This window comes from Miscanthus floridulus, chromosome 8 (assembly GCF_019320115.1).
Source record: "Miscanthus floridulus cultivar M001 chromosome 8, ASM1932011v1, whole genome shotgun sequence".
Taxonomy (NCBI): Eukaryota; Viridiplantae; Streptophyta; class Magnoliopsida; order Poales; family Poaceae; genus Miscanthus; species Miscanthus floridulus.
In genome coordinates, this window is record NC_089587.1 from 36,231,489 (window position 1) to 36,258,026 (window position 26,538).

A 26,538-nucleotide genomic window follows, 5' to 3' on the forward strand; every position below is an offset into this window, starting at 1 on the left:
CAATAATTAGTGTACAATAATGTTTTCCAAAAATGGTACTTTCGAGCTACAATTGTTGTTCATGAAGCTCAATTTCTTATTAATTCTTTGTAATTACTGTCTCAATATTTTTTTTGTGCAGAGATGGATCAAGAGTGGATGCATCTACCCCGATCGGACAAGCGGTACATGCATGGCGTCAGCCAGTTTATCACCGATGCCAAAGCCCATATTGGGAATGGGAACCCTGTCTTCTGCCCATGCAAAGATTGCAAGAATCATAGGAACTTTCATCAAATGGAGTCTATACAATTGCACTTGATTACCAGGGGGTTCATGCCAAACTATACGATATGGACTATGCATGGCGAGGTTGGTGTGAATGTTCTGCAGGGAAACGATGATGATGTGGACATGCCTGACGTAGCCATCCACGATGCTGACGAGGAACCCGGTGTCAACATGGAACCTATGGCCACAGTTAATAATATGTTTAGGAACACGCTAGCTGACGACACCGAGGATAACGATGGCATTTCTCAGCTGCTACGTAATGTAGAGACCGGATATCTTAGTGAAAGACAGCTGAGAAAGCTAGAGAAAATGAGACAAAATGATAAAACACCATTGTATAGGAATTGTCCAATGAGCAAACTGGAAGCCGACATCATGCTGTTAGAGTTCAAATCGCCAAACGGATTAAGTGATAAAGGCTTCGATCAGTTGTTAGGTATAATAAGGAAAATGCTCTCAGAAAAAAAATAAGTTACCAGAAAAGACATACTTAGCCAAGCAAATGATCTGCCCCATCGGCCTCAAGGTTGAAAAAATCCACACGTGTTTCAATGATTGCATATTGTACCGTGGAGAAAAATACAAAGACTTGGACAAGTGCCCCAAGTGTGAAGCTCCACAGTACAAGGAAGAGCCGTCAGATGAGGGTACCAAGACCAGAGGAGGTCCCGTAAAGGTCGTTTGGTATTTCCCTATAGCTCTCCGGGTGCATAGGCTGTTTACATGTGCAAAGTTAGCCAAGCTGTTGCGCTAGCATGGCGAAGAGCGTAAGAAAGATACAATGATGAGGCAACCCGCCGATGGGCATGACTAGAGGACTGTCAATACTATGTTCTATAAGGACATCGGTAAAGAGGTAAGGCACCTTTGGTTTGCTTTGAGCATAGATGGGATGAATCCTTTCGACCAGGTTAGAAGCAATCATAGCACCTGACTAGTGACGCTCTGTATATATAACCTTCCACCCTGGGTCTATATAAAGCGGTCGTACATCCAGATGCCACTACTGATCCAAGGACCAAGACAACCTAGGAATGACATCGATGCGTTTCTAGAACCAGTGATCGATGAACTAGTGGAGATGTTTAAAAATAGTGCGCCGGATGTTTGGGACAAGTACAAAAAGGAACATGTCACGATCAAGGGAGTACTTATCGCTACAATCACCGACCTGCTAGGTCGAGGTTCGTTGTCCGGAGAGAAGACAAAAGGCTATACTAGATGTGTCGAGTGCTTGGACGACACCGATGTGGTAAATCTGCCAAATAACTCAAAGATAGTTTATATGGGACACCGTAGGTTCCTACCTAAGGATCACCCTTACCGTAGGAACATAAAAGATTTCAACGGTACTATTGAGAAATGCTTAGCTCCAAAATATCGAGACGGGCCTGCGATACTTCGAGAACTCAATAAACTGGAGGTTGTCCTTAGAAAGAGGAACAATACAGTAGCAGCGCCTGATGGGAGCGTTTGGAAGAAAAAATGGTTTTCTGGAAACTACCTTACTGGCCATTTCTGAGTGTACGCCACTGTCTTGATCCCATGCACATCACTAAAAATGTGTGCGCTAACACTCTTAACACCTTGATGGATACCGGGGGGACATCGAAGGATTCACTAGCCACACGCCTGGACATGCAACACTTGGGAATCAGGAAGGAGCTGCATCCCGTGGAGCTAGAGAATGACTAGTTCGAACTTCCGGTTGCGTCATAGACATTGAAGAAGGAAGAAAAGCATGTGCTTATTTCTTTCTTCAATAAACTCAAAGTCCCGACGGGCTACTGTGCGAACCCGAAGAGGCTAGTGAACATGAGAGAACTCAAGTTTAACTATGGCTCTATGAAGGCCCATGACTGTCATGTCATTATGACTCAGCTGCTCCCTGTTGCCTTGCGTGGTATCCTCTCCCTAAAGGTCCGTGCCCCAATCATAAAGCTTTGCTCGTTCTTCAACGCGATCTCAAAAAAAGTCATTGATGTGTCCATGCTAGAGCAGCTGCAGCAGGACATAGCCAAAACTCTCGTTAGGCTTGAGATGCATTTCCCACCGACTTACTTTGATATCTCATTGCATCTGCTCATTCATCTTGTTGACCAAATTAGAGCCCTTGGCCCAATGTACCTGCATCAGATGTTCTCTTTCGAAAGATTGATGAAAGTTTTCAGGAGGTATATTAGGAATATATTCAGGCCAGAAGGGGGCATGGTTGAAGGATGGTCAATGGAGGAGGCCATTGAGTTATGTACATATTATCTGGACATCAAAAGGGTCGGAGTTCCAGAATCTCGTCACGAGGGAAGACTACATGGCAAAGGAACGATCGGGGAGAAATCTATTACAGTAGACAACCCTGTTTCTTTCAGACATGCACAGTTCGCTGTTCTCCAACAAGCTGAGGGTGTGATGCCATACATTGACGAGCATAGGCAATCGTTGCAAACTCTGTATCCGAGCAGGTCACAGGCTTGGCTGGATAAAAACATAAGGAGGAATTTGTCAGCTGGTTACGACGTCGCTTGCTTGGAATAAAGTTGGGTAATCAACTGGATGCCTTAGCTAAGGGACCTTCGAGTACATATCTTAAGTACCAAGGGTATGAGATCAATAGATTTACATTTTACACAAAAAAGCAAGATAGAAAGAGCACATACCAAAATTGTGGTGTTCATTTTGATGCTCACGATGAAAACGGCAATGTGCAGATGACATACTATGGTTTCATAGAGGAGATATGGGAGCTAGCCTACGGTCAGTTGAAGGCAGCTCTTTTTCGCTGCCAGTGGGTCCGGCTCGAGGAAATCAACACTGACAACGAAGGGTTCACTACCGTTGATCTCACTAAGACCGCATACAGAGACGACCCCTTCGTCATTGCAAGAGATGTTATGCAAGTCTTCTATGCAAGGGACAACAAGACAAAAAGAAGGCTAAAAGTTGTCCTAGAAGGGAAACTAGCATTCTCCCAAGAATCTAACACTTACTGGAGCCGCTCGAGGGGTAGAGCGAAACAAGAGGCAGAGTATTTGAGGAGACTAAAAAGAGATAGAAGACAGAATGGAAGCGCGAATTGAGGCGGCCGTTGAAGCGCGAGTCAAGCAAATTTTGTTGTCCAAGGGCTCAGTAGTACCATAAAACCCTACTCCTACTGCCTTTAGCCCACAATTTAGGGGTCGCAGCAGCTGCGGATCGAGGTTGGTAATGAGAGGACATGTCTAGGCCTCTATGGATGTGATGTGGAAGACCTGAAATAGAGATTGATTGCTGTTTTCGACGAATTCACGATGAAGAAGAAAACCCACATACTTCTAGCCTACAACTGCGAGTATGTGTTCTCGGCTTTTAATTTTATGTTTCTTTTTTCGTTAAGGTTATTCGATAATTAGGATTCTGTGATTGCAGCAACCATTTCTTCTTCATTTGTGTTAATCTTGCCAAAAATCTGCTCGAGGTGTGGGACTCGAAGAAAAAACCATTTCATCATCTGGATGCATCGGTGACAGTGCTGAATTAGTAAGCGATCCTAATAACATATTATTTTCTAATCACACATACCGTTTTCTAATATTTCTTCTTTTAATGTTGCTCAGTGTCCGAAGAAGACATATCGGTGGGACGCCGGTCCCATTTAAGGTTGTCGAAATGGAGGGGAAGTACCTATCACAGTTGGCGGAAAACAATGAATGCGGGTTTTATGTAATGTGGGCAATGCTTCGCTACATCGGTGGGAAATCAGAAGAAGCCGATAAGTTGGTGTGTATAATCCCCATTTCATTTATATCTGTTAATAATTCAACAAAATGATTTACTATTCCTCTTTGGATATCATCTTTTTTTAACGATAGCGCAAGAAATATAACCACGAAATGTTGTTAGACATGGAGATCATCGCACTGCAATCGGAGTTGGCAAAATTTATCTTAGCCGAGGTATTAGAAAAAGATGGAGTATTTTCCATTGCACAATCCGTGAAGTACAAGGACCAGTATGGCCCAGAGCGGCTCGCCAGATTATTGTAAGAAGTCCGAGAAGCATGTGTGAAGTCCAAGAACATTTCTTTTTTATTTTGAGGAATCGAGATGTGGATAAGAACATTTAAATTGTAACCGTAACATTTGTAATGTTCAATATTGATGTACCTGCCGTCTATGTAGCGTATATAAAGCGAAACCCGATTCCACGAAAAAATATAAATTAAAATCAATTATAAAATAATAAATTACGAACGTGACATCACTGCCGGTTATCAAAAAACTGGTAGTGTTGTCGTAAACATCACTGTCGGTTAGCAACAAAACCGGCAGTGATGGCACTGTCGGTTCGAGCCACAAACCAACAGTGTTGGCTTAGCCATCACTGCCGGTTCTTGTCACAACCCGGCAGTGATTCTTACTATAACACTGTCAGTTGAAACACAAACCGACAGTGTTGTTGGAACTGAGCTCTACCGGGTGGTCTTATGAACCAGCAGTGTTGGTGGAAATGAACACTGCCGGTTATGTAAAGAATCGGCAGTGAAGTTGAAGAACACTGCCAGTTTGTAGGAACCGACAATGATAGCTTACCCTCATCACTGCCGGTATGATTGTGCCGGTTCAAAATCCAACAGTGATAGGGTATTTTGAACCGACAATGATGGGGTATTCTAGTGATCTGGGGGCACCAATAAGAGCGCCCCTTGTACCAGGGCTTCAAGGAGGTGGTGAATGACCGCGAGCAGTGGCGCGTCGAAGTGTTCATCCACACCCAAAAGCCCAATAATTAAGCCTTTGATCATGGAAGCATCTTGTATAAGGTCCACCTTTCACGCTGGGATCCGCGATGCTGCATGCCAGGCCATGTACCGCCTCCGCGACATGTATGCCGACGACTTGTCTACTACGCCTTATCACTACTTCCCACGTCGCCGCATCTGCAACACCGACAAGGAAATCCTCCATTGTTACAAGAAGAAGCATCACCGTGTGCTGAACCAGCAGATCAGATTAACCGAGGCCCTCGTTGCAGTTTGCGACGACGCCTTCGATGAGCTTAGAGAGAACCAGTGCAAGATACGGGAGCTTGAGGCAGAGTTGAGGAAGGCTCCATGGCACAAGCACAACAAGGCTATCGCTGCATCATAACCGCCACCACACCGCCGTGTCATTGTTGGCGACAAAAAAAACCCTACCGGAGTCCAGGGCATAAGGCCGTCACTGCACCGGCACCGGCAGCACGCAAACGCACTAGTGTCGTCGTCGGCAACACTAACAGAAGAGCCTGCCTGAGTCTACTACAGAGAAAGCCTGCTCCCACCACTGGAGTTAGAAACGATAAGATAGATCATGATTTTAGAAGAAAAAAAAATCTGAAACTAGTTTCATAATTTTCAAGGTAAAATAAATATTCTAAGATTAAACCAGAATTTAGGATTTTTAATTGAGTTATTTTTTTCATGTAAAAATATTTGATAATTTTTTAAATATTTTTTTTATGAATTTTTAGATATTTTTGTCCGATTTACCTTCCTGAACTTTTAACTTCATTCAATTTATTTATCCCCCTTTGATGTGGTGCCACGTCAACAAAACCATCATCAAAACCACCTAAGGTGCAAAACCAAACGGTTCTAAAAGTTGAGAGGGGTTTTTGGTTTTGTAGGTCAAGGAGAAAAATCAGACGACCATAATAGTTGAGGGAAATAAATTAGACTTTTTACTTTGCAATAATTGAAAATTCATATTTAATTTGGGCCAAGCCCATTTATATTCCAAGATTAGATATGTTGTTAGGCCATCGATTCAGAATGATTGCAGGAAATCCTGCTAAAAAACGAATGGTTGCAGGAAATGGAATGAATGTCCCTGAAACAGTGATCGGATGGCAATCATGCATGCACTGCTGCTGGATATTACTACTAATCCTTGCTATGGGAAACGAATGGAACATGGAACACGAGCACGGCTTCTTGATTTGATTCGTGAACGCGACCGCACTGACATGGCATTTTGTGGCAGCATGCTTCTGCAAACCCTGCGCGCCACGTATACACCAGCAGTGTGTGGTGCATTTGTGTTGTCTTCCTCGCTAAGGCGTAACCCTATCAACTAGAGATTATTGGGGCCAGAAACGTCGACGACACTTGTCCAGGAAGCACATAAACATTCAGAATGCATTGTTGGGATGAGAAACGACAGCAAAAAAGAAGGCCCAAAGTTTTTTTTTTGGTACTCGAAATGATCTCCAAATCGCCAACGAATGCATATGTAGGCATGCATGTATATATAGAGGCCAAAAAAAAAAAGGGCAGAGAAAAGCACCAAATCTAACATTCGGAACGAAGTTGAATCAGACGGTCAAATTTTACATTGATTACCGACGTATAGTAGTGACGCTGATGAGTTTCGCATCAACGAGCTGCAGCTGAGCTTTCACACACCAATTCTAGAATCTCTCGGGGATATCTGCTTACCATAAATAAGCAAGTTTCTGCTCCTCTGTGCACATCGAATACATCACACACACATATCACATATGCATCCCAGAAGTGGAAACTGGAATAATATTTATGTTTATTTATTCCATCATTGATAAAATAGCTAATTAACTTGCACTAACAATACTCTAAGTAGTAAGTAGTATACATTACCCACATGCATGGTAGCGGTACACATGCGATGGCACATGTACAGATGCTGATGATGATGAATCACTGATAGATTGATTCCACGACGATGCATGCACACGAGATGAAGAATCACTGATAGTACGGTAGTAGTACGTTTCACGGAACGATCGAGAACGAGCTCATGCATGTCTAGAGATAAGATAGGTGAGTGTGAATTAATCTGGCGGGGAGAATAATCTCCACTCGATCCATATGCATATGCTGCTTCAATCTGCTGGGCCTCCAACAAGCGTACAGTTCCTCGATCAGAACTGATCGGGCCAGAGGAAGGCGCCCATGGCGAACTCCCGCTTCTCGCGGAGGTCGCCGGCGACGGGGAGGCCGTACTCGCGGAGGAGGCAGTCAACGCGCCACTCTGGCATCGCCTCGTAGTCCGCCTTCTTGTACCGCGGGTAGTGCAGCGGCATTCGGAACGACGACGACCCGCCGCAGTTGCCGCTGCTCTGCTGCTCCTGCTCGTGGTGGCCGCCACCCGCCGCCGCCGGCTTGCCGGCCTTGGGCTGCTGCAGGGTCACCACGCTAGGACCCAGGGAGCCCATGGTTTGCAGTTTGTACCAGCTGGCCCCGGCACGGTTGGCTTGGCTGCTACGATTCCTGCGGCTTCTTCTCCCGAATTGGCCGATGGTTTGTTGCAACAAGCCGTTCGTCTGTGCTGGGGGTATTTATAGAGGTAGTAGGGTTCAGGAGGTGGGCCTGGTAGGATCACCGCCCCCCCCCCCCCCCCCCCCCCCCCCCCCCCGGTTTCCCGTTGAAATTATAGCTGCCGAGTGCCGATCATGTGTTAATATTTTCGGTTGTGCCATTCGGCAGATTTAAAATATTAATAACGGTGTTGCTAGCGCCCGTCTGTCCGGATGGGTACGCGCATCTGGACGCCCATGTAGCGTGCCCTTGTCCGCTGATTTTTCCCACCCCGCACGCGTACCTTGCCCTGTCGCAACATCCGCGTGCCTAGAGGACTCGCCTCACACTCGCAGCCTGTCCTATCCGCCTCCCGTTTGCCCCCACCCCGCACACGCACCCCGCCCCCATCGTGCCCCGAGCTTGCCCCGTCCGCCGGCCCCCAGCTCACGACGCCCATTCCTCGATGCCCGCGTCGTGCCACCACCACTCCCCGCGCTCCCTGACTCTTCGAACAACATGAAAGATGTGCAACATGAAACACTTGAATGCAACAGATGAAACATCTGAAACATACACTTACAACATAATATTTGAAACATATGCAACATCCAGATAAAACACTTGTAACTTGCAACATGAAAAGACTTACTGCAACATAAGACTGAAACAGCTGAAACATTTGGAACATATTGTTGCAACATAAGTGTGAAACATAAACGCTTGAAACATTCGTCTGGAACAGATAAAACATTTTGAACAAACCTCTGAAATACTTGCAATATATGTAACATGTGCAACATCCCCGATCTACTTTTGCAATATCCATATGAAACAATTGCAACATACCTCTGAAACCGTTGCAGCATGCACTTCATCGCAACATCTCATTGCTGAGGTCGCGCATCGCGGCGGCCATGGCGTCGACAGCGGGCACGACCTTCTGGTGGGGAACGGCAGCGTCGGCAGCACCCAAGCAGCACCTCAGCGTGCACGGGGGACGGGGCACGGTGCGCAGCAGCGGGGGCGCACGTGCAGTGAGCTGGAGCGGGTGCGGCGGGGGATGGAGCGCTGCGCGGCGATAGAGGGGGTGTGGCGTGAGATGGATCCCAGCACTGGATGGGGGAGCCGAGCCACGCAACGCAAGATGGGGTGCATGGCGGGGAGGACGGCAACAGCGAGCACACGACGCAGCAGCACGCGATGGATAAGAGCGATAGGGAGATATTTTTGAGAGAGAGATGTGGAAACGCAGAGAGTAAGTAGGCCTGTTGGGCCGGTACGCGCAGGCTCGGAAAGCGCCATCCGGACGGATAGACGCCCGCTCCTGAACATTACCGTATTAATAATCATATAATAAGGTAAAAAAGTAGCAAGCCTTTAATTTTCAAATTTAGCGCATAATAAATAGTTTTTCCTGCAAATAAAAAACACTTCGTCAATTCCAAATTGCTGGTTCTTTTGACTTTTCAAAGTACATAATTTTTATCATACATATAGGTACACACTGGCCCTGTTCGCTTGTCTTATAATCCATACTTTTTAACTTGTCTTTTCAGCCGGAACAATAATTTTATCTCACAACAAATCAGCGAACAGTACTTTTCAGCTTGTTTTTTCAGCGAAGCGGACGGGACCACTATGTTTTACATACATAGTAAAATATTACTTCCTCCGTTCCAAATTATAAGTCGCTTTGACCGCTATGCATCTCGATATAATAATATGTCTAGCAAAATGGATGAACAAAAAAAAATTCAAAGCGGGACTTATAATTTGGCACGTAGAGAGTATTTATCTAAAAATATTACAATGACTTGTTTGAAATAGACGTTGTAGTAGACAAAATTACGCTCTGTACACAGTTTTAATATTGTCACAATCTATTCAGTTTTAATATTGTCACGATCTATATACGGAACTTTAATAACTAATACTGCCCTTTTTCCTGGTTTAGTTGCTGTTACTGAAACAGGGTGACTGATCTTGTATTCTTGTAATTTTTCCCCTTTTTTGTCTAATGTATCGAACGGCAACGTCCTTTCAGGGGAAAAAAACTATATCTAAAAAATGAGTTATTTGAATGTAGAGAGCTATATCTGCTATGTGAAAGTATCTGCTTCATGATGAAATTTGATAAAAATTAATTCATCAGCCTATAAAAAATGAGTTATTTGAATGTAGACGACAAGTAAATAGTCCCGTCGATAACAATGAACTCCAATAATAGACCTATTGCTGTTTCAGACATATGAATGATTTGTGTTAATTAATGCGGCATCATATTGCTGGGGACACGTGCAGCCTCAGATGAACATACATGTACATGCATATGGGTCCTGCTGAAGCAGGGCTGGCTGGCTGCATGATTGCTCTGGATCATAGGAGTTTTGTGGTGTACGTTCAGTAGTATGCTTCTGGGTGTAGGTTGCGTGAGAGGAAATCATGCGTGCGTGATCGCAACACGACGGCGGAATCCCCTGCCCAGATTCAGGCCTGGCGCGTGGACGGCTTCCATCATTCCTGGCAGGCGCTAAGCCATAGTTTGTTTGTTTGTTTTTTGGGTCGTGGCTGGCTGATCATTGGACATAGCGATGACTACGTTGATTGGTGGTCGCCTCGGCGCTTCCTAAGTTGAGCCTTTGAGGGTTTAGTAGTTCGATTGCCATAGCTGACGTGAAGCCAGCTGAAATGTGTATAGCCAGTCACTGGCGTTTTGCTTCCACAAACAAGGAATGGAGGAAATGTTTGGGCGGAGCCAAGGCCCTGGCTGGGCTCCCCTGCCACTGATATGTCAGGGCGCGAGTCTTTGACGGATGACGGTAGCCTTTGATCTGCTAATTATCGCATCTCATTTGCTACAGCAGATGGCAGGTGAGCAGCATGTGGCAGGGCGCAGGAGTAATGTTGACCACGGTGCCAAGAATACTAGCCTGATTTGATTATTCTATATATCTATGTTTGATTTTAGCTTATCTTGTTATCATGCAAACGACATGCTCAGAAAAAAAAATCTTTTCCATTCAACACTAGCTCGTGCTCTTCTTTTATCTTTATGTATTCGTGTCCGTATATTGACGGTTTCAATTAATTTTGTTGTTATGTTTCATCATCAACAGTGTTTCATGTAGATCTAAATGTTTGATCATCAACAATGGTCCTACAAGATCCTACTTACAATTGGGCATATGGAAAATGCTTCGCAATCTCGAAATGGTCCTACAAGATCCTACTTATATACTCTACAAGTCACAAACTAATGGAACTACCTGAATCGTATTGGTACAAGGCTTAAGTACGTCCTACAGAATGAGCAGAACTTCAGTAGGAGACGACTTCTCAAGCGAGGCATCTAATTGGCCTCACTGGTGGAGAGTATCTTCCGAAATTCACTAGCATATCTCTGTAACCAAAACATATTACATTTCAAATGAATAACAGGTCGGTACATGATCACTGTAGACTGTAGACGAAATCCCAATAGCTACTTGCAAAACTATTACCTTAACAATACAGAGGACAAATGAATCACAGTTCATCATAAATGGGAGCAGGAACATTTGCTGGGGCAGGTCCATGTTGGGCTTTTGTTACGATGTCCTCAGCTGATAATGAACTGGATCTGATGGCATCGGCCAGTTTCCTTTGCAGCGTCAATAAACCAATACGTCTTGAGACAACATAAAGAACCGCCAAGGAGAAAATGATAAAGCCGATGGTCAGGATGATCCTGGGAAACAGATCTGATTAGCAATTGGCCATGACATCCAGAAACTCTGATTTGTTTAGACAGCACTAATTGCAGAGCACCAAGGCACCAAGCACATTTACTTCAAAACAATTTTTTTTCCTCCTAAGCATTTTGGTATGACATCTAAACTGCTGGGAATGAGGGAACAAAATAGTCATGCCAGCACTAATGTTCCTTCAAACATGGATAATATGCATCCTTCATCACACACTCTTGTAGATGCAACGAACAAGTAATAGGAGTATAGGACTGATGATTAGAGTTGTTAGCTCCATTCATGATAATTTGTCTTCACAAGAAACAATTTGTGACCCTGTTGAAGGGAGTTCACAAGGTCGCCTTTTGACCTTTGACAGATGAGATGACACCATTGACCAAGGAATCATGCCAGACTAGTTAATTGAATGATCTAATGATTGTGGTGTTCTTTTGCACTACACATACTTCCGTGTTTATAAAGGCTTTTGAAAAACTTGCAAATTCACACAAGTCTTATGTTTAGTTTCAGATTTGTGATTATATATGCAAACCAAATGCCAGCATGTTTTCTGCATGTCATTTTTTTTTCTATTCTTTTGACTGATGAGATGTAATGAATCATGTATTTTCTACTTCCCTTCGGTAATAACCTGGGAAAGGAACCACGGTTACAGTTCAATTTGTAGATGCTCATTGGAATATGAAGAGCTGTTAGTAGGTGTGCACACTATATAAAGACATTTCTTTAATTTAAATATTTATACTGTAAAACAACAGTGCAAGCTATACGACCACATTATACACTCATTTGCAGGTATGCCAGTTTGGAACTGTATAAAATAGTGAGAGTACCTACCTATCAAGAACATCTTGCCGCTGCATCGTGGAGAGCAAACCACGGGTACGCATCAGCAAAGAGCGGTGTCCTTGATATTCACCTTCAGCCTTCCGGAGAACACTTGTTGATTCATCTGCATAATTTAATGAATTAGTTTGCATAATTCGATTTGACTATGATGATCCTAAAAATGCAGGCAAATAAGAAAATGTTTTAATTCAATGCACTATGAAGTACATGAAACATGCTATAGTTTTTCCATAACAGAAGAACATCTTATATATAGTAAATAACAAAGAATAATGTAGCAAAGTCTCAAACATATAAACATGCAGAACAACCACATGTCTACAACCAAACAATTTCATTTTTCCCAGTCCGACCCATCACATGAATAGTTACAGTTAAGATCAAACCATAATGCACAAGAGAAATTTAAGAAACCAAGAAAACTCAATCACTCTTAAGATATTGGTTTAATCAAGAATGCATACCAAATGTTGCCAAGGTACTTGCACTTCTTTCCACTTCCTGTAACAATTTATATCAATTAGATCAAGTTTAACAAGCTAACAATTGAACAGGGGGACATGCTAACCTGGACCATCATCTGGCGAGACCGTCGGAGGCTCTCAGTGATACTTTCAGCAGCAGATGTCATCCCAGCCTTTGTCCTACACCATCACAAATCACTTTATACAACAAAACTAGATGTTTCTTGGACTACATAATGTAGATGGGTGATTGGCTCATTACTGCGATGCAAGAGAACTGATCTGAGCATGAATCTAAAAGGATGACCCGTTCAGTAGTGAAATGCATTAACACGGCAACTCTTAATTGTTACTCCCTCCTTTCCAAAAATGCAAGTCATTTAGTTTATCATACATCAAACTTCTCTAACTTTGACCAAGCATCATGATTCCAAATAAATAAATGTACTATCAATACATATTTCATGGCGAATTTTGTGAAACTACGTTGTAGATGTTCCTGCATTTTTCTATAAACATGGTCAAAGTTAGAGAAGTTTGACTTAGGACAAAACTAAAATGAATTACATGTTGGAATGGGAGAAGTATTCCGCTATTCTTAGCTTAAATATAGAAAGCTAGAATTCACAAGTGATAGACTTCATCTGGTTCTTCAAATTTTAAGTGGCCCAGATGGAAGGGATACCCATGTAACTGACTAAATTATAAAACTCCTTTAATATCCCATACAATGCCTTAAAAGAAAGATGAACTCATGGAAATCAACTTACTGGAGATTACGCCTACGGATCGTTGACTCTTCTCCACCCCCTAGAAGAAGCTCCCTCTATAGAAAAGACAATTAGAAACTGATAGCTTTTAGTTATATAAGGGCACCTAGAATGCTCTCAAAAGGTAGCAGGATGCGTACACGTAGTTTTCTTGCCAATTTTGCAAGAGAAGTTTAAAAAACTAAAGCAAGAATAGTTTCAATGGTGCTTCTGAACTTATATGTGAGTACATAAACAACTACAACAAGAGATAGTTGCATAATATAGAGAACAGGTTCTTAACATGACTTTTTCTTTATTATGTGGCATAATCTTTCACATTTAAACATCACTTGCATTGGTGAGCTCTAAAGAAGCATGTTCTGGTCAGACAGCATATCAATTGGATTGATATCATGAAATCGAGGCAAAAACCACACCTCTTCCTGAGCAGCTTTTCTAATGTTCTCTTTCGCTTGTAAGTTAGCATTCCTCAGGCTAGCACGCAGCCTGCAATCACAATCAAAATTGCTGTAAAAAGAAGCAGGCTAAAAGAAGGATAACGAAAGAAAAAATTCCAAGACTATCTTACTTCTTGTTTTGTTCATCCCATGACTCTAAGGTTGCTTGTCCAGACTGCACTTCATCAAAAGTGGGTAGCTGCTGAGCTAGAAGATCAAGCCGGAACTGCAGTGACTTGAGCAACTGCAGAGCATCCTGTGCAGAACCATTCAACCTTGGAAGAGAAGTTGCTTCCTCTGTTCCTCTCCCTGTTTTTCCACATGATTCAATTGCAGCAATGCTCTCCTCAAGCTGTGAAACCGCTTGGCTCCATTCTTTCTTCAGATCTTCAACAGCTTGTGTGACTTCGTCCATCCTAATATCTGAATGGATCAAAATCAGCAGACTTATCATGCTGGCATGCAGGAGACACAACTGACAACTTGTAACATAAAAAGAAGAGAATCTAGCTTTGATGCATGAATAAATGAGCCAGTCCAGAAAAACTAAGTTCCTTAGAGAAAATGTCCTCACAAAACAGGAGGGCTGTTTCTTTAAGGCGTGCATGAATGAATGGGCATGGCATGTGGAGTACATTTCAGATTAGTGCAGAAATCCATGTATATTCCTTCCAAAGTAATGTCATTATAATCCAACTACACGGCATGTAGCACCATCCCAAGCCCCATTATAAGCTAATGAGCAAAGACATGATAGCCTACAAAATGCCAGTGTCTACTCCTACTCCCCAATATCTTCCATGTGCTAATGTGTGCACTGTTCCTTCTAGGCTCCTAGCACCGAAGATAAAAGGAACTCCCACCGAGCACTGTGAAACCATAATGGTCTTTACATTCAGCTAGCAGGCATTGCACTGTGCACAGAGAGTTTCAGAAAGTCCATCAGTTGAGCACATAAGCACCCGTATGTAGAATCCAAGCAAATTCTGCAAATGCAAATGGCAACTCACAACAACAATATGACATCATCCGGAATACAACAGAGGTTCAGAATAACATATGGGATCCCTAAAGTACAAGCAGGGCCTAGGGCAATCCGGTTTGCCTTCATCAAACAAACAGGGGCAACATCATTGTTCGTGCATGGGAAATGTAATGAAACACAATAGTAAAACACGGATGAACTAAAAGAGAGAGCTAGCATTCACATGAACATGACAACACAGGTAGCGTCCACATGACTTAGTAGCAAGCAGATTATTACTGACCACACAACCACAGCACCAAGAAAGTCAAATTACAGGCTGGCTCACTGCTTATCTTATTAAGCGTCACGCAATCAAAGCAGCCCTACTGCATAGCTTGCTGAGACAGGCTGACCAATATTATTGATGCTAACCAAATATTTTTTGTCAAAATCTTAGATGTGTCATCAAGCTATGTATGTATTCATATAAGGGTGCCGATTATGACTTTGTTAGCAAGGCAAAATCAAAGCTATCAAGTTTCAAGTACTATTATTATCATTCAGGATTCATAATTGCAATGATTAGCGAAGACAACCATACTTGGCACACACTCAAGTGACAGGACAGGTCATCAGAAAATAGGCCTTCTGATTACATCGACTGCATCTCCTTCCAAGAAGTGCAAATTTACAGTAAAAATATCAACAGTGGCAATGATCACATGACAGTTAGATTACTTGTAGTCATAAAGGAACTCTGACACCATGGCCGATGGACTTGGTGCAAACTAAAACTTGTGATGCCAAGATCATAAGAACAGTCAGTAACACTGCAGATCATTGATCATAAATTCAGGGAACCGACATTGAACTCATTTAACACTGCAGATCATAAATTCAAGGAATAACCACACAAGCCACGTGAACCAGACGGGATCGGCTTGTGCTTTTACCTTTGGGGAGGGACGCCGGCTCTTCCTACAGGCGGCTGGAGAGGGCCGGCCCTCCCTGCTTCACGGCGGTCGGCGGATGGAGAGGGGCGGCGCTGCTTCCCGGCGGGACGGCGACTCTTCACTGCGTCGGAGGCCAGGAGGGAGCGGCAGATGGGGGGCTGGGGATGGAGTGAGGAGGGGAGCCGGTGACGACGTCGTCAGATCCAGCGAGCAGACCAGCGTTTCGTATTGGAGGCCCAAAGCTCAATGGGCTCTTGCTCTCTAAGACACAGTAGAATGGAATGGGAGGCAAACCAAGGGCCCAGCTGTTTCAATCTGATCCCCTGGATTTTCAGGGAGAAGAAACACCAATGCGTTGACAGTCAAAACCCAAAATCTGTCGGCATGCCCATGGCCCATGGGTGATAAGCAGATTCCTTTTCCTGTTTGAGCACGTACAGGTCTAAGGTCACCTGTTTGTTTAGCTGTGTGGTTTACCGTAAACGATCATAAATTTGATATGAACCAGCTAACCGAACAGTCTGAACTCGGCCCTTTCTTCCTCCTGGTATTCTGTCTCCTGGACGTGCAGGTTCATTCAACAAGAATTTCGCTGCTACTAGCAGTACTCTGTACTCGTGACCCTACATAACATAGGATCCTGCTCTGCAAATCAGGATGATTATTATTTTTATATTAGCAACGCAAATCAATCAATCAACCGGCGGCACCTATAGCTGGAGAGAAGGGGATCAAAGGGGATGCTCTACCGTGCCACTCATTCAGCGAAAGGAAAAGCCACAACAGAAACCATCTTTGCGAGGCAAATAAAAAGGCTCGCAAAACATGGGTGTCGGTGTAAAAGTTTAAGGCCATGTTTGGTTGGGCTTTTGGCTTTGGCTTTTGGCCCCAAAAGCCAAAAGCCCAACCAAAGGGGCTGTTTTTGGAGGGTGTTTTTTCAGAAGCAGCTGCTTTTTCGTAGTTCATTTTTTAAAGCTGGGTTGACCCTGCTTTTGGCTTTTGGCTTTCTGCTTTTCGAAATTGGTGGAATAAAAAGCTCTTCCATAGTTGTTTCAAGAGAGATAAAGATAAAAGATATATTTTATACTTGTTTAACCAAACAGCTTTCAGCTTTTCTACAGCTCACAGCCCACAGCAGCTTTTTCACAGCTCACAGCCCACAGCAGCTTTTTCCCACAGCCATAGCTCAACCAAACAGGGCCTAAAGACCCCAAGGTAACCAACCCTGCTACATCCTAGTTAAGTGAGTGACCGACACATCTTTGTGTCAACACACAGCGCAGACACACGCATCAAGATCAAGCCCTTCGGATCTGGTTTGATCAGGATGTTTTCCCCTTCCTGTTCCTGTTTGATACACCAGCAAAATTACGGCGACCACTGTTCGTCTGCAGTGTTGCCACGCAACGCATCACACCATGTAAATTACCGCTAGGCGCTAGCAACACTCAAAATGCATTCCGAAAAAGTAAAGGCATAGGAGTTGTTCCGAAATAACAACAGCAACACCGATCTGTAGAGGTGCCACGTAGGAATGAGATTTTATTATTAGTTATTTTCATAAATTCATACCTCGCGTCTAAGGAATTCCAAAAATACAATATATTACCGTCCTTGTGTAGAGAACTTCTGAGGAGAATCTAAAACGATGAGATCTTCTTTAGAAATCCCTCTGTTCGTTGTTGCTTTCTAGATCTTCTTTTGTTGATTTAGAACAAATGACTTAGGGATCTTCAAACATCCTGTAATTCTTCAAGTAGATGCTAAAAACAGAGTACGGTCCATTTTGTTTGAATCTGCCATTCTTGATTTTATAGTTTTGAAATCAAAATTCTTCTGAGAATGCTATATTTGACTTTCTGGTGAACTGTTTGTCCTCAAAATGGCTTAAAAAATCTAGAAAAAAAAATCATGTAAACTCATGGTTCAGAAAAGCCATATTTTTTTCATCTAATTTTTTGTTTAGAAAATTCCTGACTACTACTTCACCTCAATCATTTTACGGTTAGAATTATTTCCGAAGGTCGCTCCACCTGTGGACAAAAATATATTGTTTTTAGCATTTCACTAGCATAAGCTATATTTTATATTTTTTAACAAAAAAATGTATTAAAATAAAAAAAATCATAGGCAATGAATATTGTAAAACTTCATTAGTCATCACTCATCAGCCATCAGAACGAAGACTAGTCGTTTCTGGTATACAGTAGCTTCATTAGAAAGTGTTTCTGCACAAATGGAAAAAAAACATAGGCCGTGTTTAGTTGGGGAAATTTGGATTTTGGGGTTACTGTAGCATGTTCGTTTTTATTTGGCAAATAGTGTTCAAACATGGACTAATTAGGCTCAAAACGTTCGTCTCGCAATTTCCCACCAAACTGTGCAATTAGTTTTTCTTTTCGTCTACATTTAATGCTCTATGCACGGGCCACAAACATTCGATGTGACAGGTACTGTAGCAACTTTTTGGAAGTTAGGGTGGAACTAAACAAAGGCATAGTTAAGATAGGATGGTCTGATCAGCTTTGTTATAGGAGTACCAACGGTAAACAGGCCCAGGCCCAGGCCCAGGCCCAGCGAGATGGTGACGGTTGATGGGCAGGGCACTGAACAATCATCATGCATCCATGCACGGAGGCCGATGCATGGCACTGTTGGGAGAGAGAGAGAGAGAGAGCGCGCGCGGGGGAAAGAGATTTTCCTCTGCCATGTACCTGTACTTGAGCTTTCGGCTTTGATAGCTTTTGGTGCATGCAAGGCCCTTCTTATCTTGGACTTTAGCTTTACCTCCCATCTGGCCCGCTTTAAAGGCCTTGTTTATGTTTCAAAAGAAAAAAAAGCCTTGTTTAGACTGTTTTGGATTCTAAAGCTGCCAAGGAGATACCATATGGCCAGCCATACACTACTGTGCTCTGCCGCTGCCGCCGCTGCCGCCGCTGCCGCCGCCTGCACGACATTGGCGGACCTAGTGGGTGCACCGACCACCCTGTGGGCCACCCGTCAACCATACATAATAAAAATAAAAAATTAAAAAAAAAACAAGCCGTCCGGCGTCCGGTGTCCTTCGTATTCACAACTGACGCGGTCACACGGAGCGGATTCCCTCCCGCGCGCGTGCAGCTGGGCCGGCCCAGCTCCAAATCGATCGAAGGCAGGTTGGATAGCGCGTCGCCTGGACTGTCGCCGATCTCGTCGCCCCGTCGAGTCTGGACTGCCGCCATCGGTGAATCGGCATCGCCCGTCACTTCGCCTGGCCTGGAGGCTGGAGCCCTGGACTGCCGCCATCCAGCGGCGAAGCCAGTGCAAAGTTGTCGGGGTCATGCGACCCCGATAACTTTGTACGAATCAGTGGAACCCCGCGTATTCTGGCCAGCTACGACCCCATCAAATTGAGTTCATGAATCTGTGCGACCCCGGCAGCAGTTTAGTCTAGATTCGCCGCTGCCGCCATCGCCTGCAGGATTGATCGCCAGTCCTTCCTCAGTTCCTCAGGTGATACTCCCCGTCCATCCCCGTCCTTCTTCAGCTCAAGGTTTCTTCCGATCGTTAGTTTTGCTAATTGGCGAGTGTTTTTTCCAGAACTCTTGAGTCTTGAATTATGAAAAGAAACGGAGACATTCGATCCCTTTTTTAGAAAGCAGCAAAGAAGGCGGCTGGTATTGACCCACCTCCGAATGAAAATATTGTGGAAGAGCAGAATCAAGAAGAAGATAGAGTACAAGTTGAAGAAATTGCAGATCATTTGCCCTTGCCCCCGCTAGCATCATCGCCACCGCCCGCATCAAAGCCACCGGCGTATGACATCAATCGCCTACCATATGATCCAGGTGAAAGGCTGCCCATTGAAGATTATCCTGTTAATGATCAAGATGCAATCCGTAGAGCATATATTACTAAAGGTGCTTGCAAACCTTATATACATGATTTTCCATACTGAAAACATTGGAGGCGTACCTCGTCGATTCAGTATACAATGGTTGTATAATTATGAGTGGCTTGAATATAGTGTCAAGAACGATTCTGCATTTTGCTTCATATGCTACTTGTTCAAGAAGGGCAGTGGGTCAAAAACTTTTATTGTTGATGGATGGAATAATTGGAATATAGAAAACACAGCACTTCTCAAACATTCTGGTTCTAGGGCACATAAAGCAGCTCAAGAGAGGTACATTGGTTTTATGAATCCCAAGGTAGCAATTGATTATAACATTGACAAGTGGAGTGAGGAGGAGCTTCATCTTTACAAGAAAAGATTGACATATTCACTTAGATGTATCAAGTTTCTTTTGCATCAAGGATTGGCATTCCGTGGACATGATGAAAGTGAAGAGTCTAGCAACGGAAGCAACTTCATTGAACTTTTAAAGTTTCTTGCAGGAAATAGTGAAGAAGTGAACAAGTATGTCTTGAACAATGCACCAGGTAATTGCACTTTGACTAGCCCAAAGATACAAAAGCAAATTATTCGCTGTTGTGCCATAGAAACTAGAAAGAAAATAATTGAGGAACTTGGTGATGAGCCCTATGCAATTTTAGCTGATGAGTCTAGTGATATATCACATAAAGAACAACTAGCTCTTTGCTTGCGTTATGTTGATAAACTTGAAAGGCCATGTGAGCACTTTATTGGAGTTGTTCATGTAGATGATACTACCTCTTTGTCACTTAAGAAAGCAATTGAAGTTTTACTTGTTAGTAATGGATTGAGTATGCAGCAGATTAGAGGTCAAGGTTATGATGGGGCTAACAATATGAAAGGAGATATTAAAGGGCTCAAAACTTTAATCATGCAAGAATCACCTTCCGCTTATTATATTCATTGCTTTGCACATCAACTCCAACTAGTTCTTGTTGCTGTTGCCAAAGGAAATACTGACTGTAAGACTTTTTTTGATCAAGTATCTATCTTGTTGAACATTGTTGGGGTTTCTTGCAAGCGTCATGATATGCTTCGAAATGCTAGGCTTGAGAATATCAAGAAAGCACTAGAGTGTGGTGAGCTTGAATCAGGGAGTGGATTAAATCAAGAGATGGGTTTGCCTAGGCCTGGTGACACTCAGTGGGGCTCTCATTACAAAACTATACGTAGCATCATCACTATATATTCCTCAATTCATGATGTGCTCATTGAACTTGGTGCTGATAATGCATATAAGGAAGATTGGACAAAGATACACTTTATGCTTGGAGCATTTGAAACCTTTGAGTTTGTTTTCTTTGTGCACTTAATGTATGTTATTCTTGGATATACAAATGAGTTATCCGAGTGCTTGCAGAGAAGGGATCAAGATATTCTCAATGCAATCTCACTTGTTAATGTGGCAAAGAGCAAAATGCAGGAGTTGAGGTCTAATGGTTGGGATAATTTTCTTCAGAAGGTCACTTCTTTTTGTATTAAACATGGTATTGAAGTTCCTGCTATGGATGGTGCTTATGTGCCTTATGGAAAATTAGCACGGTATGCTCGTGCCCGAAACCAAACAAATGATGACCATTTCCGAAGAGAAGTATACATTGGTGTCATTGATCAAATTAGTCAAGAGCTTGATAATCGGTTTGATGAGATCAATATGGAGCTACTCTCTTGTATGTCAGCCTTCAGTCCTTCCAACTCCTTTGCTTCTTTTGATGCACGGAAGGTACGTAGATTGGCTGAATTTTATCCTAAGGACTTCTCCAACAATGATTTGTTAAAACTTGAATTGCAACTTGATAATTATATTGATGGCATGCGACAAGATGCTAGCTTCCAAGGTCTAGACAATATTGTTGATCTCTCAGTTAAGCTTGTTGAAACAAAGAGGCACAAAGTGTATGATATGGTGTACTTGCTTCACAAATTGATATTGCTTTTACCAGTGGCAACTGCGAGTGTTGAAAGGGTATTTTCTACATTAGTTATAGTGAAAACAAAGTCAAGGAATAAGATAGGTGATACTGTTTTGGATGATTGTCTAGTCACATTTATTGAGCGGGATATTTTTTTCCAAGTTAATGAAGATGATATAATGGATACATTCATGTCATTGAGAAAGCGACGGATAAACAAGTAATATTGTAAGTCTCCTATTGTTATATTTCGAAGTATTTGTATTTCATTTGAACAATTTATATTAAGATTTGACGTCGTTTTACCGAATTATAATATGGTTTTACCGAATTGTATAAGAATTTTTTTTGCAGCGCATACCCTATGCAAAAATCCTGGGTCCGCCGCTGCTGCATGAGAGCAAGGCATTGCAAGAAACCATGCAAATAAAGGGGTGTTTGGTTCTTTAGTCGCTTCTAAAATTTATGTCACATCAAATATTTAGATACTAATAAGAAGCATTAAATATAAATTAATTATAAAATCAATTACATAGATGAAAGCTAATTTGCGAGATGAATTTTTAAAGCCTAATTAATCCATCATTAGCACATGTTTACTGTAGCACCACATTGTCAAATCATGGACTAATTAGGCTTAAAAGATTTGTCACGCAAATTAGTCGTAAGTTGTGCAATTAGTTTCGTAATTAGTCTATATTTAATACTCCATGCATGTGTCTAAATATTCGATGTGATAGAAATTTTAGGAGGTACTGCAGAAACCAAACAGACCCTAATAGCAAGAGGAGCAGGACAATAGTACTAGTAGCGCTCAGTTTCCAAGTGAGACCGTGGAGAATTTTTTTAAATTTTAACACTTTTTAGAAACTAATTTTAAATCTAACACGGTCGGTTTTTTTTAAACTAACACTTTTGACCACGCCTATTACCCTAGCGCGGCCAAATGCCTGTGCCGCGCCATGCATGGTGGCGCGGCACAGGGCTCACATGGCGGTAACTGGGTGAAAGGTCGAGATGGCGACTAGAGGGGGGTGAATAGTCCTTTTAAAACTTAATCACGTTGGCTAACCGAAACAAATGCGGAATTAAAACTATCGGTCTAGCCAAGACTATACCCCACTATATATGTTCACTAGCACCTTGCAAAGATAACAATTATGCAACAAAGGTGCCGGGCTAGTTAGAGCTCTCCTAACCAATTCTAGAAGCAAGGTCACACAAACCTATGCCACTAGTACTTTAAGCAACAAGGGAGCTCCTACACATGCTAGTAAGCAAAAGCACAAAGCTAACTAAGCTTACTAGCAATGCTCAATAACAAGACAACCAATGCCTAATTAGAGAGCGCAAATACTTAGCTACACAAACTAAGCAATGTGACTAACAAGGTTACTAAAACCAAATTAGCCACGCAAGGGAGCTACTTCTATGCTACACAAGCAAGAAGGTAATTAGCAAGCTACACAAGCTATCTAATTACAAAAGCAACAACACAAGCGTAATGTATATGAAAGTAAACGCAAGCTTGTGTAACGGAGATGCAAACCAACGGGAAGAACAAGGTTGACACGATGATTTTTCTCCCGAGGTTCACGTGTTTGCCAACACGCTAGTCCCCGTTGTGTCGACCGCTCACTTGGTGGTTCGGCGGCTAATTGGCATCACCCGCCAAGCCCGCACGTCGGGCGCCGCAAGAACCTACCCCTTGAGTGAGGGTAGCTCAATGACACGCTTTACTAATGTTGCTCTTCGCGACTCCCGCGGGGCGAGCACAAGTGCCCCTCACAAGCACTTCTCCGGAGCGCCGCACAAGCTTCTTGCGCGCTTCGACGGAGACCACCACCAAGCCATCTAGGAGGTGGCAACCTCCAAGAGTAACAAGCACCACCGGCTTGCAACTCGATCACCTAGTGCCACTCGATGCAACCTCACGATGCAATCGCACTAGAATCGCTCACTCACACAATCGAATGATCACTATCAAGTATATGTGTGATGGAGGGCTCCCAAGCACTCACAAGCATGTACACTAAGTCCCTTGAGGTGCTCCACACCAGCCATGGCCGAAGGCCACTTCTATTTATAGCCCCAAGGGCTAAACTAGCTGTTACCCCTTCACTGGGCAACGGTCGGGCCGACCGGACGCTCCGGTCGTGTTGACCGGATGCTGGACCTCAGCGTCCGGTCGCCCGCAGACGACCACGTGTCCAGATTCCAACGGTCACTTGACCTAACCGGACGCAGCAGCTTCGACTGACCGGACGCTGAACCCCCAGCGTCCGGTTGTTTCCAGTAAGGTACCGACCTCGACCGGACGCGTCCGGTCACACTTGATCGGACGCAGCCAGCGTCCGGTCACACTCCAGCTTCTGCGTCGCTCCACGTCAGCGCGACCGGACGCAGGCAGGCAGCGTCCGGTGCTTTCAGACCCAGCGTCCGGTCAGTTGACCGACGCCAGCATCTTCGCGACCAACTCGTTTTCACTTCTAACTTCTTCACCCTTGCTCTAATGTGCTAACCACAAGAATTCGCAGACGACCACATGTCCCGATTCCAACGGTCACTTGACCTGACCGGACGTAGCAGCTTCAACTGATCGGACGCTGGACCCTCAACGTCCGGTCGTTTCCAGTAAGGTACCGAGCATGACCGGACGCGTCCGGTCGAACGCGATCGGACGCAGCACCAGCGTCCGGTCACTCTCCAGCTACTACTACACTCCACGTCAGCGCGACCGGACGCAGGCAGTCAGCGTCCGGTGCTTTTGGATCCAGCGTCCGATCGCTTGACCGACGCTGGCATCTCCTCCATTCTCTTCACCCTTGCTCAAGTGTGCTAACCACAAGAATTTGCATCCGGCGTAATAGAAAATAGGCATACCATTTTCCCAAAAGCGCCGAATCCCGCCGAGCAAGCTCGGCGGGAGGGAGAGAGGGACCCAAACCCATCTCACCCCTGCAAACACCATCTCCTTTGTAAATGTGCCAACACCACCAAGTGTACACCATCATGTGTATGTGTGTTAGCATTTTCACAATCATTTCCCAAAGGATGTTAGCCACTCAACTTGCCACGCCACTCGATTCTAGCGACAATGCAAAGTTAGATCACTCGAGTGGCACTAGATGACCGATATGCAAACAAGTTTGCCCCTCTTGATAGTACGGCCATCTATCCTAAACCCGGTCATAAACTTCTCTACACACCTATGACCGGTGAAATGAAATGCCCTAGGTTATACCTTTGCCTTGCGCTTTCCATTCCATCTCCTCCAATATCGATGCAACACATGCACCAACACGATCAATAATGATATGATCCACTTCATATCATCACATGATCATATTGGTTCATCGATCTTGACTCTACTTGCTCTTCACCATTGCCATCGTCCATCGGCGCCAAGTCTTGCTCAAGCTTCACCGCCACGCGGTCCATCACTCCAAAGCCTTCGACTTGGCCTTCATGCTTGCAACCGGTCCATCAAGCCAAGTCTTGTCTTGATCTTCTCCACCTTGATCACATGACTCAATGTCATGTCTCATGTGCATTTAAGCTCCTTCATCATCACATGTGTGAGCTTTACAACATCTCCAAACCATTTTCACCTCCATGGCATATGTTGCTCATACACATGTACCTGTGGACTAATCACATGTGTATCTCACATAAACACAATTAGTCCACCTAGGTTGTCACTCAATTACCAAAACCAACAAGGACCTTTCACTGGGTCCGCTGATCGCTGACAGGGCAGGTCCTACCGCGCCACCGATCTTGGCGCGGTAGTGCCGCGCCACGGAGCATGGCGCGCCTGCGCCAAATAAAACCTCGCTGCCAGTCATGCCTGCCTGAGCAGCAAGCAAGCCTGGCCGCCGCGCCCGTCGCCATCCCGGAACGTGTCACGCCGATAGTGGAAGTTATTATAAGTATCGCTTAACGTAAAGTCAATAATGAATTTGTTTCTATATTTTATTAAATTTTTTTCACGGCCGAATAGAGAATTTGATAAGCCAATGACATTTTTGGCCCCATATTGTAGGATCGGCGGCGACGCGGCCATAGACCCCGGCTTCCTCGACCCCTCACGCAAGACGCGGCCACCGGCGTCGAGATACCCTGGGACTGCCGGTTTCCAAACTAGTTGCTACTTAATCTCGCAAGCAGTGATGACGTGACGCATTGATACAGATATGAAGCAAATAACATAAGTTGACAAGCTGCCACATTACTTAGAATTCTTTATGATCGTTAGTTCACGTAGCTTACGTATTTAAAGAAACTACCTTTGTTAGTACCTGTGAGGCTCCTTGGGTACCAAACGCGGCACCACCTAGCTGAGACATGATGATCTCGTCCTACGGCCAATCTTCCCACTGGTCATCGTCGTCATCATCGTCCTCCTCATCTTCGGTTGCAGGGTCCTTGCCATCGCTATGATATGGTGGTGTACGCACCGCGGAAGTGGCACCTGTCATCTGCTGAGAAGAGCCGACTGGTGTCCTCAAAGAGGCTGAAGACATGCCACCCGACCGCGTCGGGAGTGGCGGTTCCTCATAAGGAGTGTCCATGCAGCTCAGCTTCTAAGCTAGCTTCCTACAACTCTTCTTCACCTTCTGCATAAATAGACGTTAAAGTTAGTGCTTTTCTCAAACGCATATACATTGAACAAACATTTTTTGAACGGACAACTTTATGTTTACCTCCACAAAAGCCACAAGAACGCCTGGACCCAGCTCTCTAGACTCGTGAAGCCGGTACGCTGCTTCGTTGGACAGCCTCGACAATTGTGTCGACTGGGTACAAAAACGCGGTTGAACAGTTTTAGTATACATACTTAATACCAAATGGATAACAAATTGTACCATTCAAGTATCTTACCATGTATCTTTGTAGCGAGGCTCTCTATAGCTATGTGTCCTCTCTAGTGGCAACATCGTACACATCTTT

At 43.9% G+C, this 26,538-nt stretch overlaps 3 protein-coding genes across 4 annotated transcripts; 1 reads left to right on the forward strand and 2 right to left on the reverse strand.

Moving 5' to 3' along the window:
* Positions 1–6,811: 6,811 nt before the first annotated feature.
* Positions 6,812–7,558, reverse strand: LOC136471614 (uncharacterized). The gene has a single exon (XM_066469362.1). The coding sequence runs from the start codon at positions 7,480–7,482 to the stop codon at positions 7,189–7,191; it is 294 nt and encodes a 97-aa protein (XP_066325459.1). The 5' UTR covers positions 7,483–7,558; the 3' UTR covers positions 6,812–7,188.
* A 3,167-nt stretch (positions 7,559–10,725) lies between these two features.
* LOC136471615 (uncharacterized) lies at positions 10,726–15,946 on the reverse strand. 2 transcript variants are annotated; one of them, XM_066469364.1, is made up of 9 exons: positions 15,757–15,946; positions 13,968–14,259; positions 13,816–13,885; positions 13,397–13,452; positions 12,731–12,806; positions 12,627–12,663; positions 12,151–12,265; positions 11,068–11,294; positions 10,726–10,967 (listed from the first exon to the last, which is right to left on the reverse strand). In XM_066469364.1, exons 2-8 carry the CDS (start codon positions 14,249–14,251, stop codon positions 11,093–11,095), a joined length of 840 nt encoding a protein of 279 aa, XP_066325461.1. In that variant the 5' UTR covers positions 14,252–14,259; positions 15,757–15,946; the 3' UTR covers positions 10,726–10,967; positions 11,068–11,092. The 2 variants fall into 2 exon arrangements, with proteins under 2 accessions (XP_066325461.1, XP_066325460.1); XM_066469363.1 differs by lacking the exon at positions 10,726–10,967 and having other exon boundaries at positions 10,974–11,294.
* A 3,607-nt stretch (positions 15,947–19,553) lies between these two features.
* On the forward strand, positions 19,554–21,809 carry LOC136468869 (uncharacterized). The gene has a single exon (XM_066467277.1). The coding sequence runs from the start codon at positions 19,554–19,556 to the stop codon at positions 21,807–21,809; it is 2,256 nt and encodes a 751-aa protein (XP_066323374.1).
* Positions 21,810–26,538: the final 4,729 nt, after the last annotated feature.